This window comes from Brienomyrus brachyistius, chromosome 10 (genome assembly GCF_023856365.1).
Source record: "Brienomyrus brachyistius isolate T26 chromosome 10, BBRACH_0.4, whole genome shotgun sequence".
Lineage (NCBI taxonomy): Eukaryota > Metazoa > Chordata > Actinopteri > Osteoglossiformes > Mormyridae > Brienomyrus > Brienomyrus brachyistius.
The window spans coordinates 750,342-765,229 of NC_064542.1; the positions used below are offsets into that span (position 1 = coordinate 750,342).

Here is a 14,888-nt window from a genome sequence, read left to right on the forward strand (position 1 = left end):
ACATACAGTACAAAAAGCCATATGAATACAAATACATTCAGAAAAGCACGGCGTCTACTGAAAATCCATAATTAATAACTGAGTTTAGTCAAAGCAGGCTGCAAGCTTCCTGTCATATAAATCCACAGACAAAAACAGCAATGCATTCCCACTGTTGGTGGCCGCCTCCGAAACATATAGTGTTAATCCTTAATTTAAAACTGGCATGCAAATTCAGATCGGGCTAAAAAAACACCTTCTATTTCAGACACAATTTCTTTACCCATCAGGTAGCTAAACCAGTTCCCACTGCAGTGCATTGCGCACTATTGTTAATATACCAGTTGCGCACTTCATCAAAATTATATACTCTATCGTTATCTATCTGTGCACCCCTATCCCCACATTGCATTCCTATTTATTACTTATTTGTTATTTTTACTTTTTCCTGTATTGTACTGTCTTATTACCCCATTCACTCGTGCCCTCCCCTGCAAGTGTGAAATCCGAATTTCACTGTCTTCCTCCAAACGCCTGTATAAATTTGCTAAAATGCTAACATTTGGATACCTGACCGATCAAACGAAAGGCCGTATGATCCTGCTTGAGCCGCAGAATGACACATGGGTTGTGGTTATGGCAAAGCAATGGAGAAATTTGATGTACCAGTGAAACAGCTGCTTAGACTTGGAGGGACTCAATGGGTTATGAGCTAAAGAACGCACCTTGGAAGCTGTGTTTTGGAACCTTGGAGTTGCTATAGAGTTGATATAGAAAACTGGTTTTGTTTGAGGTTGTGGAGGGTGAGGTTCAACCTTTGAAAAGAACAACAAAAATACACTGATTCTGGTGCAGTTTCCACCGTGGAAGATAATTCCTATGAAAATGGAAATGGAAAATGGAAAAGGAAAAAAAAAAACTGTAAACCCTCACCCCATCCAAATGAGAAATTTAAAGACAGGTAATTGTGGCTATATTCATTTTCGCCTGAACCTGTAGCTAAAGATAACGTCCATTTCACTGCCTGAGGACAGTGTTTAAACAGATTTGTAAGCAAACTTCTAGCTGCAGTTGTTTTGTAAAAAAAAATAGAATGTTGTTAATCTTGTATTTAAATAATTCAAACACAAATTGCAAGCCTGGACTTTTTTGTTTAATTAAAAAGCAAACTTATCTGCGATAAAAGTGTCAGAAATCACAAAAGCAAGCCTGGCTTTTCAGGGTTCGTCACATTTAGGTCAGGCAGTGCAGAAACAGGCATGCTGCTTTAAGTAAGCTGCCAGACCCTCAGCCATTTCATGTCACTTGAGGATTTTTTTTAGTCATATGCCTTCAAAAGGTGTTTCTTCTTCCCTTCCTTGATTTTGCATTTTAAAAAAAGCCTTTCCGCACACAGTGGGAGGACACGTTCCCAAGAAAGACGAGAAATGAATGAAGATGAACCACTGCAATGAAAATAATTGCATTCTTTTGTGAGGAATCGTTATGAAACTACCGACGTGTAAATCGTTTAAGAACGGCGCTCACCCTCACGAAGCTAGCAGGAAACCATCCTTCCTCGTCGTCGATTTGTCCCCACCACCAGTCCTTGTTGGAGGCATCAAGGACTTTAATGACGTCCCCTGCCTTAAATGCCAACTCCCGGTCGGCCATGGTGACGTGATCCCATACTGCCTCGGCACTGACGATTGAACCTCCACTTATCAACTGGATAAAGGGAAGAAAAAAATAGGCTTTGAGTTAAGCAAACCTCCCCTGGCTGTGCTCCCCCACACAACCTCCTGCAAGAGGCTCTAGACAGAGGAACCAGTGGGTCAATGTTCTTGTATGAATGTAAAACCAGGAATATCATCTACTTTTTGAGACATACCTAGATTACAAACAGCTTCAGAAAAGCTGTTGACTTGAGCATCACCTGTTTATTTGGTCCAATGTAATAAAATGTATTAGATAGATAGATAGATAGATAGATAGATAGATAGATAGATAGATAGATAGATAGATAGATAGATAGATAGATAGATAGATAGATAGATAGATAGATAGATAGATAGATAGATAGATAGATAGATAGATCATTGTGGATGTGTCGACATACGGCGTCAACTGTTAGCCCTGTACCCCTGTAGCACAATCATAGTCTCTGTTGGACAGTATTGCTACTTTGGGAAGTAAAACAGCAGTAGTAGATATCATGTAACACTTCGCAACACCATACAAAATTCCACAGCAGACACGGAGGAAAACAGTTATATAGTTAAATTACAATTTAGGCAGAAATTAATCTTGCTAATATGTAAAGAACATTTTTTTTCCCACAAATCTGCTAAAATTCCTAAAATGAAGCGCTTTCTTGGTCACCATTTTCACTTCAATGCTTTTTTTGTGAAATATTCATTTTATTATTACCGCCCATGTCATTAACTAAAAGCGACCCTAAAACAGAAGGACATCAGTAACAGTTTGCAGGTAAACTTTCCAGCTTACGACAGACTAACAGGTGGACAAATATCACAAAATAATTAGCTTAATCCCCCTACAGTCACAAGGAACTTATTAGGGATGCAGTACATATGCATTCACAAAATGTTTCTATTTCAGAATAATTATGCATCACTGACCCGGATTGCAGAAAATAGATGGGAGACAGGAAAGATTCTCTGAATAGGACAAATCTGTGTTTTTTTTTTCTACCCAGACGACCAGCATCTTGCTACCAGAACACCATTGTGACCTGATGACTGAACTGTATAAAGTAGGGCTTCTTAATTATGACAAAAATCATAATCACGATTATTTTGGTCAATACTAAGATCACAATCATTTAACGTGATTACTCGCTGACTTTGGAAATAATATGCATTTATTGAACTTAAGAGAGAAAACCTTTTAACAGTGATTTTCCTTGAACTTTAATTCAACTGAGAAACAAAAAATAATGAATCAGGAAAGGATCTATAATGCAAGACAAAACAGAAGCATTACTGCAAAATGAAATGTGACACAACAATCGTTTATCTCAGTTATTTTGTTTTGATACTCGTTGGAAACCAAAATCTTTATCGCAGTTAATACTTGATTAATTGCCCAGCCTTAGCAAAAATGAAGAAAAAAAAACTACCCAAGGATTTTGTACCCTATAGCATATCACACTGCGAAGGCAGTGCAAGCAGTCCTCTTCTTTTGAACATCAAACTGCAGCAAAAAAAATATGAAAATATGACTGCCGATGGCACCTTGCCATCGTGGATCTGCTTTGTGATATTTTCTTTTCACCAGAAAAAAGGGTATTTGTGTCTTCAGCATAGTGTCCAATAACATGAAGGCAAAAAGATATGAGTGAATGCAATAGGGCCTGAGGGCTAGTCACCCTGAACAAGGCTAACTAATGCCTAGTTGTCTTTATTCTCGGACACCAAAATAAACGGACGTGCTCCTTTCCTGCTCTGATTCGTCTGCAATAAATTCAAAGTCTGTTTTTCATTTTCTGTAAACCCCCTTCCCATGCATGATTAAATATGTTTCCCGTTTAATCTCCGTTTCCATAAAATAAACTATAATCTATCACGATCAAAAGCATAATTTCATGAAGATGTAACAGATGACACTATAATGCAGCATATTTCTCATTTACTCCCGATCGATAATCACATCATAAACATTACCCGTCTGAATTAGCCTTCAGACAGGCTGAGTGAACTCATTTCTATACCTCCATCAAAACAATAAACAAACTCAAAAACAGCAGATTAAAGCTGTCGTGGTTAAAATCCCTGGGAGCACGAGCAAATTGCAACCCTTCCCTCTGCTTTAAGTTGCTTTAGATAAATGTGTCAGATAAATAAGTTAATATAAATACACTGACATACACCAGAACAAATATTTCGACCAGTGCTGATTGATTGGCAGGTACTGATTTTGTGCAAATTAGAAGGAAGCAGAAATAGATCCCTCACTTTTGTTACGCAACGCATCACTACAATAGAGTTTTACATAAATAAGGTTTATGGCTTATTTAGAAGATGACAAGACATGCAAGAATGTGAATTGATATATCATCCATCTTCAATAACCATTTATCTACTTATGTAGTACAGGGTTACTGTGCGTCTAGAGCCAATCTTAGGACGTGTACATAATTACACATACATGTAATTGAGCCTTGATTTAAACAAAAAACAATTAAAATTATATTGCACCAGCATGTTGCCAATTAGGGGCAGTGGTTAGCACTGTTGCCTCACACCTCTGCGTCCCGGGTTCGAGTCTCCGCCTGGGTCACATGTGTGTGGAGTTTGTATGTTCTCCCCATGTTATCGTGGGGTTTCCTCCAGGTACTCCGGTTTCCCCCCACAGTCCAAAACATGCTGAGGCTAATTGGAGTTGCTAAATTGCCCGTAGGTGTGCATGTGTGAGTGAATGGTGTGTGAATGTGCCCTGCGATGGGCTGGACCCCCATCCTGGGTCATTCCCTGCCTCGTGCCCATTGCTTCCGAGATAGGCTCCGGACATCCCCCGTGACCCAGTAGGATAAGCGGTTTGGAAAACGAATGGTTGGATGGAAGTTTCCAATTACAATTTTTTTATTTGGTTCTCTTGGTCAAAAAGTAGATTTACAAACATGCCATTGCGAGGTGAATTATCTTGGCATATTTGTAGATTCGATTTCACTCAAAATATTAATGTTTTATGAGTGGTTCTGTGTACCCAAACCCAGGGAACACACTGGCGTATGAAACAACTGTTTCTGAGGAAGATTATTATGTATCTGTCTGCACCTCTTAAGTCTGTGTGACATATCAATAATGCCTGTTTTTTTCCAGAAATTCCAAGAATTCACTCAAGCATAAGAAGAATTCAACTCCTTGTAACATACCTATTGCTTGAAACCAGCACAGTGTACTGCCTTGTATTATTACAGACAGATACATTAAAACAGTCCTGAGAGGATTTTCAATAATTTAGATGCAAAATGAAGACCAGCAGCTAATGAGCCATAAGTATCTATAGACAAGTCCTCTGTTGCTTGGCTGTTTGTTCCCACAGCAACACACAGCCCCAGAACTCAAAACTGAGTTGATTATTTTTTTTCCAAGGATTGATGTTAATCAGTCTTAAGCTAGTTATGTAGACAGCAGGGGAGATCATTAGGTCAGATTACTGGTGTTGTAAATCTACACAGACATGTACACGGATGGTCTGGGACTGATTTCAAATGTCCAGCACTAAAACCACATCCAATAGCATTCATCCAAAGACATGTTTCTGCGTTTACCTTGAAAGCAGCATGAATGGAATTCAGTTTATATATAGAATCTGTTTTATTTAATACCAGTGGGTTACTTCCCTAGTGCATTCCGTTCCACCATATCTGTTTAGCCAATATACCATAAATGATTGACTACTAACTTAGCATAGGGTAAAGAAATTCCCTTTTAAAAAGGCTTAAAGATAGACCAGTGTTAAAGTGTTTCATTTTTGTGATTGAGAATCAGAATCCTGGCAAATCGAAACTAGCTTGTATAAACTTCGAACATTCAACCCGCAATCTGTCCTGCTTGTATAAACTAATTCCGATTTGCCGCCCTATAACAGCAGAGCAACAAGTTACAATTTATTATACGACACAATGCTAAAGCAAGATTAAGGCTTATCTGAAATATTACTTAATGTTTATTTAATTTATCTTTTAGATAAATTAAATAAACATGATTTGTTTGTGGGATAAGTTCAATCAGAGTTTGAGTTTGATAAGACTAATTTTCAGAATATCACAGGCCACAAGAAACTGGAAAATTATAAAGATAAAGCTTTTACTACAGCAGTTTACTAGGTTGTTGACAGAATATTAGTTTTTCACTATGTGTTGCTTTGAGGTTGCAAAATGCATAGCCCAGATTTTTAACAGATTCTTAGTAGTCTTTTAACCTCAGAACATCATGGTAAATGTCATATATAGTAAAGAAGTGACAGGCTGGATCCTGGGAGCTCTGTAGCAAATGCCAAGGTGGTAAAAGCCAAGATTTTCAGTCCCAGTCAAGCTCTAGTGGAAAGCAAAATAAATTTCACTTGAGCTCCACAACTTTTGTGAAGATGTAGATATACAGCGGGTGGACAAATGAACAGAGATGGTGCATATAAAGGCCTGTAAATTCAAAGTAAATAAATCACAATTAGAAAGGCAGCTACAATGATGAGTCATATCAGGCTGAAAACCAATTAGAAGCATGTGTCGGCTGTAAGAGAGGTCTAACACTCAGAACGCGGATATGTGTCTTTCAGGAGCAGTATGAGGCATTTAACAGAGTTCCAACAAGGCTAAGAGGCAGGGCCCAAACTGCAGCTGCATCAGTAACAAAAGCTACAATTTTTCCAATGTGGGATATATCAAAGCGGGGGACTTTTGGGAATTATATATAAACAATAAAATGCAGCACAAAATGTACTATTTAGCTAGTGCTGGGTCATACACAGCCTAGGGCCTCTCCCTGGAAGCACTGAGGACAAGCCAGAGGACAAAGCAGACAGGACGCTGGTCCATCACAGGACATGCACTCACATGCAACCACACACTAAGAGATACAGCAGCTCATCTCCAGTTCTCATTTATGAAAGACATTCTAGAACATTTGTCTTTGCAGAATAAAGTATTTTAGATATTTAATTATGTGTCTAAAGGTGTTTAAAGTTTAGATTTCTAGATTTTTTTTTTTCATTTTACAAAAAAAAGTCTTCATTGACTTTATGTGAAAACTGTTTTACCGAATGACATTTTGCCACTGTAATACTATAAAAATCACAGAATTTTACATTATTCATAAAAATTAGGAATAGTGGTCAAGAAAAGTGATATGATATTAATGCCTTTAAACCATTTTTAGGCGTTTTTGTGCAAAATAAAAATTAAATACTTGCGGCAACAAAAATCTAGGCATCACGTCATTGACCCATATGTACATTTTTTTTTCAAACGCAGTTGGACCGTAAAACCTATTCAAAAATCTACTATAAGAATAACAGACTTTTCATTAGGTCTTAATGTTACATTTATTTATATCTCAGTCCCTATATACAATACATTATAACATGTATGAGAATATAAGTTTTGTGTTATGTAATGTAACATTAAAAGTAACCTTGAGGAAAAGAGTGTGGTTGTATTCTGAAAAGCAATTAAGGTAGATCAGTGTTTCCCAACCCAGACCTTGGGGATCCCCAAGTAGTCCTCATTTTTGCTCCCTCCCAGATGCCTGCCAGACAGTTCACATTTTTGCTCCCTCCCAGATGCCTGCCAGACAGTCCACATTTTTGCTCCCTCCCAGCTCCAGTAGCAAAAACATGTACTATCTGGCGGTCCCTTAGGACCGGGTTGGGAAACAAAGGTAGATTATTGTAGCATTATGCTTGGTTATCTTTTTTCTTCTTTCTTAGACTTCCTCATTTTGTAACTTCTGAAATACAGACACACAAGTAATAGGACTGAGAATAAGAACTTCTAGCTAGTAGGTTCTGCAAGGCTGTTGCAACCCACAAACACTGATATACTGCATTTGCTGTGTTCATCATCACGGGCCCTAAAACTTCACGATGGAACTCAGTCAATTTTCTTTTTATAAAACCAGCTCAGTTTAATAAAAGTGCACTATGAACAGTTAGTTACACTTGGTTCAACTTGGTTACAATCCTGACATTTGAAGGCCATTCAGAGGAAGAGTGACGTTCTTGGTTTAAAAGTAGCTATACTGCACTGGGATCAAACAAGTCAAGCAAATCAAAATGTTACATCAGTTTTTCTATCTGTGAACTTGGGTTAACGTATTAAGTAATAACCTCAAAATGAGCCAAATACTTATGTCTACCTTTATGTCTACTACAAAACAGGCATAAGCAACATGTCATCGAGTCAGATGCACAGCACAATTACATTACATCAAAAGAAGCTTAATTCCTAAAGGTGCTTTCATTAATCACTTTTGTTTTGTTTAATCTACACTATTTAATAGCAATTTTCTGGATACAATTAAATGCATGGGCACTTTAACATAATACACTATTCTTTATGTATTAATTAACCGCAAACTTAGTCTTAGTTACACACTGATCTCATGTTAATTCATCATTAATGAATTGTGACACATGTTTTATCTCAAGCACTGGCTATATTTGTTACTATATCTGTTAATTCTATAAACCTTTGTGAACTAGTGAAGGAACAAGTAATGAATAACACAACTGAAATATTGATCTCATGTTTGTTCATCGTTCATGAATTGTGACACATCTATATTTGTTTATGATTTTTTAATCATTTGTACTTCAGAAGCAAATGAGTTACTACTAAGTATTTGTACCCTGTCAAGTAAAGTATAGCCAGTTTATGTATGCATAGTCTTTTTTGAGGTATATGGCTGAATTTACAATCTCCATCACTATCTATTCCTCTTATGATTGTGAGAAAGGGCTTGGACAAAGGCAAAACATGTAGTGACACCTCAAATTAAGTGATTTACATAATAAACCCAATACTCTATAGAATATGAATAAAATACATTATGACATTATGATTATTAGCATTCTTTGTTAAGGATTCGACTTTTCCAGGTGAGTGGAATTTAAATTAAAAACTATGACATTACTGAAGAAGTACAATTCTTGCATAAAGGAATTATAGGAAAAACACTACTTGTGCCAATGAAAGACATTTTAAGCAGAGCTTAGACTTCTTACACCTCAGGTATTTAAAAATACAGCTATTCCTGGCAGTTATTATTCAAAAATAAGTGTATCTCATATTTTAAGATTAAGAATTTCTTTTAGCTTTTCCCTGTGTCTGACAAAAATTACGTAATCCCTTTATCTTATGTCTAACGGCAAATCAAAGCTTCTCGGGGTCAAGCTGAAAACCATTACACGTTAGTGTGCCTCTTGTTATGTCTGATGAAAATGTAAAATTGACTGACAGTTAGAGCAATATTTAGTAAACAGGCTTCAGATGAGATGCAGAGAAGAGATTCCCATGGGGGTGAGCAAAAGAATGACAGTCAGTCTGCCCACCCCACTCACAAACACAAGCGTATCACTGATCCTCACATACATGTTGCAAAAACTGACTGTACCTTTACGCGTTCCAGAAAACAGTTATATTTAGCCACTAATGCAAATGCATGCGATGCCCCCAGCACCTGCGTTAAACAGGCATACTTCGCGTTTTACTATGACAACCTGCGTTTGTATCCCAGTGTTTTAGGCCGATCTAGCGAACTGGCCCAGACCGTAAGCACATAGTGTCACTTTATAGTTCATTCGGCATTAACGCCACATGACGATGTGTAGGCCTATTTGGGGCTAGTTTAGTGCTTTCGACGCATTTTATGTATTTTAATGTAGTAATATTAGAAAGAAACCAATGGAGTATTTAATTCATGTTAAAGAAGAAATCCTTTACATTGTATTGCTAAAATACAATAAATCACAAACAAATTACATAAGTGACCATCGAGCCAGACATGTTAAGACAAGTAAGACATAGGTAGTTTGCATATATTAAAATGTATAAGAAATACTATACGCGCATATTGTGGCTGCGTGTAATAGTTCTATTTTATCTTATCGAATAAGATCACACGTATTAAGGATGCTGTCGCCAGTTTGGGCCTCGCGACAAATCGTCAATTAAACACTACGCCGTTTGTCAGTTCATGACTACATCAGTAAAACTGATTTTACTGATATTCAACGACAGGTATGCTTTAGGGAAAAGGCTATGTAAAACAATGACAAACGGTAAGCATACCTAACGGTAAGCATACACATCATATATGTGTATACGTGCTGCATAAAAACTGTGTTAATTGCAGAAATTACATTTTCTAACAAGGTTGCAAACAATCGGCAAAGGAAGGGGAAGCAAGGTGGGGGGGGGGGTGTCATTTTTGGACATCAACAGTTACCTGGATCTGTAACGTATGCACAATAACCACAACCACCGCCACCTACGTTTACAGACAAATTATAAGACAAGACACGACAGATAATTGAAGGAGAGATAATAATATACCAACGTCATTCATATGACTGCGTGGCCATGTTGGAGCGCTGGGTGTCCCCCGCTCTGTATATATGCGCACTCGCTCCTTTGCTCCCACTGTATAATTGCTGTATGTATCTCAATGCAGGAAGCCAAACAGTGGCGGCCCAGAAAAAAATCCATTAACGAGAACCCAAGAGGAACATTAAAATAACGTTGACAAGCACCAAAACCGCGATCACGGTAAACACAACCACCGTTTGCGTTTCCAAGGTCATGGTGCAATGCAGGAGGCTGTAATATTCAGGATGTTGGGGCTGGTAGGTTGTTTTCAATTGCCAACCTGGGCTCAGTGTGACTGTCCATACATCCACCATTATGATAATAAAAAGAAAGGAAAAAAAATCATGACACCAACAGCCCTTTCATTTTCATCTTCTTACTCTTTCTTATTGCCGCTCATGTTTAAAGATCGCCAAACCAGAAGCATCATCATCCTCACCATCATTGTCTTCATCATCATCATCATCAGTTTCAGTACCGTTAATTTCTCTCCGAGTCAAACCTGCCGTCTGCCGACCAAAGGAGAACCGGGTACTGTAAATACACCGAGCGGTGCTTGACATGCGCTACTCCGCCGGTAACGCACGAAGAAGCCGTCGCTGCATCTCCCTCGTACGAAGCGGCGAACAGCAGCCCAGGCGGCCGTCCTTGCATGCTAATAAGCGACCGGCAACTAGGGAGCTAGGGGATCAACCATCAATCAAAAAAGAAAAAAAAGGGGGGGGGTCTGTGTTTGCAAAGGCTAATATTTAGTGGTCAAAATAAATTCTCATACATCCGAATCAATTACGTATGATCTAAAGCAACAAAAATAATAAATCCCATCGCAACGCGCCGGTATGGAATATCAGAAGAAAAAGCATCACGTCTGCCAAAAGAGACCAAAATGTAACACGAGTCCTTCCTCCATCTTTTGATCTCCTATTGACACTAATACGCAACAATCGATTCGAATCCTTACCTCGTGGCATTTAAGTGACACTCCATGATTAATCGCATTAATATCCATGTCCTCCACAGCTGGGTAGAGCTGTACAGTTCTGCAGCTGTGGGCATACATGGACACTCTGGATTTGAATCGAAACGATGTATTCCTCTCTCGTATATAGATGTATTTATTTATTTATTTTCTCCCGTGACGTTATTACTCCTGCTGCAAATAAAAGTGTGAATCCCTGCGCAGCGAGTTCTCCTATCACAGATGCGGCTGTCTAAGTAACCGGCGGCGAGGCGAGCGTGCAAACTAGAGATGCACGTTTAGCCACGAGTGAGTTTAATGCAATCCGCTTTGACGTTTGCAATCGTTCACCAAGTGCCAGAAAACGTAATGATGCATCGCCGAAAGAAGGACCCTTAAAAATGTGTGGTACTTTGGCAAAATTGAAATATATTACATACATAACGTTAAAATCCCAGTTGCAGCTGCATCAAAACATTCCAACACCCCTCCCAACCCCATACACTGTAAATTATTGGACAATTAAATTGTAGCTACAGCAAAACAGATTAATTTCCGTCCACATTTTCCGATAGGATACTTTAAAATTCTTTAAGCAACATTGCTTTCAATACGAATAAACTGAGTATGGATGGATTAATGAGCTCGAAGGCGTTGGGTGTTGGTAAAAAATAATTTCAAGTCATTTGTTTTTGTTTTCAAAAAGGTTTGGTTCTGTTCCCCTTTATGGATTTCCACAGTGCTTAATGACCAGGAGTTAACAGAGGGCTCCTTATTCCAGAATTCCACTAACAGTGGAGTGCTTTGTGATTTATCCTGAGAAAGTTATAGCTGCATGAGTTCAGTAAAGGTCACCTGAAGTGATGCAAAATCTCATTACCTAGAATATGAGAAACGCCTCAATGTCACTTCAATTCATGCACAGAAATATAAGCAATTTAAACAACCTTAACGCAGAGCTTAAGAAATTGTTTTGAAAGTAATACAGGAATTCATAAGAACTTTTCATGATGCTCCATGAAATCATCCCACTGGCCATGCAAAATGTGTACACCACAAATCCAATTAATTTTAACCTTCAGTAGTCAAAACAGCCCCACATAGATACTGTACAGCAAGAAAATCCAGCTAAGTCTGAATTAACAATGGCAAAATATCTTGTTCTGAAAGGTTTCTTCAGTTCTGAATTATCTACAGTGATTTTAATCATTATAATATATATAGATATATATATCATAAAATATATTTGTATATAAAATATATAAAGGGGCGGCATGGTGGCGCAGTGGTTAGCACTGTTGCCTCACACCTCTGGGACCCGGGTTTGAGTCTCCGCTGGGTCACATTTGTGTGGAGTTTGCATGTTCTCCCCATGTCATCGTGGGGTTTCCTCCAGGTACTCCTGTTTCCCCCCACAGTCCAAAAACATGCTGAGGCTAATTGGACTTGCTAAATTGCCCGTAGGTATGCATGTGTGTGTGAGTGTGCCCTGCGATGGGCTGGCCCCCCATCCTGGGTTGTTCCCTGTCTCGTGCCCATTGCTTCTGGGATAGGCTCCGGACCCCCCGCGACCCAGTAGGATAAGCGGTTTGGAAAATGGATGGATGGATTTTTTTTTTTTCCCATTTGATCAGAACTCATGGTCATCAGGGGTCACAAAAAAGGCCAGGGTTACAAACACAAAGTTTATTCTTGTTAATTTACCAGCCTGCTCAAAACCCACAGGCCTCTGTGACTGCATGTATTGACATTCATTCATTGTCATTGTTGGCACACAGCAACAAAACATGTTCTCTGCATTTAACCCATATGTGCCACCATGACACTACAGTGGGAAACATTTACCTAGCATCCGGGGAATACGACATGGGGGCAGTACCTTGCTGGTTAGGGATTCAAACCCGCAGTCATTCAAGTGTGCTTCCCTAACCATTGGGCCTTCACCACCCACTGTACAACTAAGAATGAAGTACAGGAGCAGGAAAAGTTCACGTACCAGGGATGCTTGACCCTGATGGGTACAAGAGGAATCAAAGATGGCTTCCAGCCCAGCTGTGCACCTACCTCAGTAGCCACTTCCTCGTAATAAAGCAACTTTCCCAGAATCTGTTTCCAAAAAGGCCCAGTTCTGGGGGGTAGCTGAGCATGCAGGGCGACTCCTAAGGTCAGTCCATCTACACGTATATCCAGGACAATTATTTTATATTTCACTACATTTATGATTATTGCCATCTATCCATTTTCTAACTGCTTATCCAGGTTGGGGTCACAGGGGGGAGGGGGGTCGATTCTACACACAACCATAAATCACGTGTTAGTCTGGGGATTGTGGGAGGAAGCTTAAGAACCTGAAGGAAAGGTATGTGGCATTGGGAGAACATGCAAACTCAACACACACACACACGCACACACACCTTTGTATTCTTTGTGGGGACCATCCATTCATTTCTATGGGCAAAACCCTAATCCCAATGACAACTTTAACCCCTACCCAGCCATAACATTCAGTAACCATAATAAAAGTTTCGTTTTTTTCATTGTAGTCATAGATTTTCATAAAATTGAGTTCCCCATAACAGGTTTTTATCACATTGTTGGGATAACAAACATAAGACATCAGTTAGCCTAACTTTGGTTGACTGATTTTTGGTTGTTTGAATGCTCTGTGCAAACCTTTCACTGTGTCTTATGCAAGTGGCCTACATAAGCGGCCTACACTGTCGCTAGCATTCATATTTGTGCGTGATCTGCATCACCGCGATGTGTTTAGTTATTAGTAGTTGGTGCATAGTTGGTGTGTAGCTAGTGATAATACCGCAACAGCGTTCCTGTTGTGAACTGAATGACATTTTTGATACAGTTTGCCCTTATGGTCATGCTGCTGATGCAGTTGCATGTATCCCCACTCGTTTCCTGGAGTTACCTTCAGGCGTGGCTACATTCCTGTGCGTAATGAGCGGTAATGGAAACATCATGGGTATTCCTACCTTAACTGGAGCTGCCACACATATGCCAGTGAAGTCCTTGCCTTTTGACAGTTCAAGAACAAATTTTATTAACATGAGGTCTGACAATATGTACATGTAGCTCTCAGATCTTACACTCTTGAATTCAGAAATGGTTGGGATGATTTTCTAACCACTCTGTAAACCATTAGGCAGTGTCTGGGGGAAAAAAGGCATTTCCACTGAGCTCTCAAAAAATCATGCATAAAAACTTGAAATAAAAAACTTGAAATAAAACAAGCACCGTAAATGTCAGTCTGTTTTAGGACAAAACCCATATCGTCAAATAAAAGAATAATATCAAAAATTCAGCAACATCACCTACAGTACAAATCCACGGTTCATGTGTTCATGACAGAGAAACCAAAGTTTCTGCAGAAGAAGGAAGCAGACCCATCAAGTCTGGAGGACCAAATAAAATGAACAAAAGACGTACGCGAATGAAGAATGCAACTTGTCCCACATGTTTGTAAAATCTGATAAAGCCTATGAATATAAAATACAAGCACGTATGAAAAAAAGATTGCTCTTCAAGTATACGTTTTAAGTAACCTAAAGTATGTGCATAGACAATTCCGCGTATTTACAATTTTATGCCAGTTTTCCAAAATTGATGCCATCAGCATTTTTTTGCCAGGGACACCAGACCACTAGGGGCACGCTGGGAGTGTTGCAATAGTCCCGTGCAGTCGCCTTACACCGCCATCTTGGTGCAACCATATTCAGTACACTACATGCGGTGACATGAAATAATAATAAAAGCAACTGATATAAAGATAAAACAGATGTTATTGAATGTGATCCATACAAACCGAAGAAAAATAGTTGCCAGCTGGCTGCTGTTGGTTATGAGAAT

General features: G+C 38.9%; 1 protein-coding gene across 11 annotated transcripts in view; it reads right to left on the minus strand.

The window, feature by feature from the left end:
- The window catches only part of LOC125750030 (rho guanine nucleotide exchange factor 9), a 74,129-nt gene that overhangs the window by 27,299 nt on the left and 31,942 nt on the right, over window positions 1–14,888 (minus strand). For 5 of the 11 annotated variants that reach the window (XM_049027265.1, XM_049027267.1, XM_049027262.1 and 2 more), the window contains 2 exons: window positions 1,507–1,686; window positions 705–794 (listed from right to left, as the gene is read on the minus strand). In XM_049027265.1, the coding sequence (XP_048883222.1) occupies window positions 705–794; window positions 1,507–1,686 (270 nt within the window). The other 6 variants (XM_049027268.1, XM_049027272.1, XM_049027269.1 and 3 more) reach the window with 6 other exon arrangements.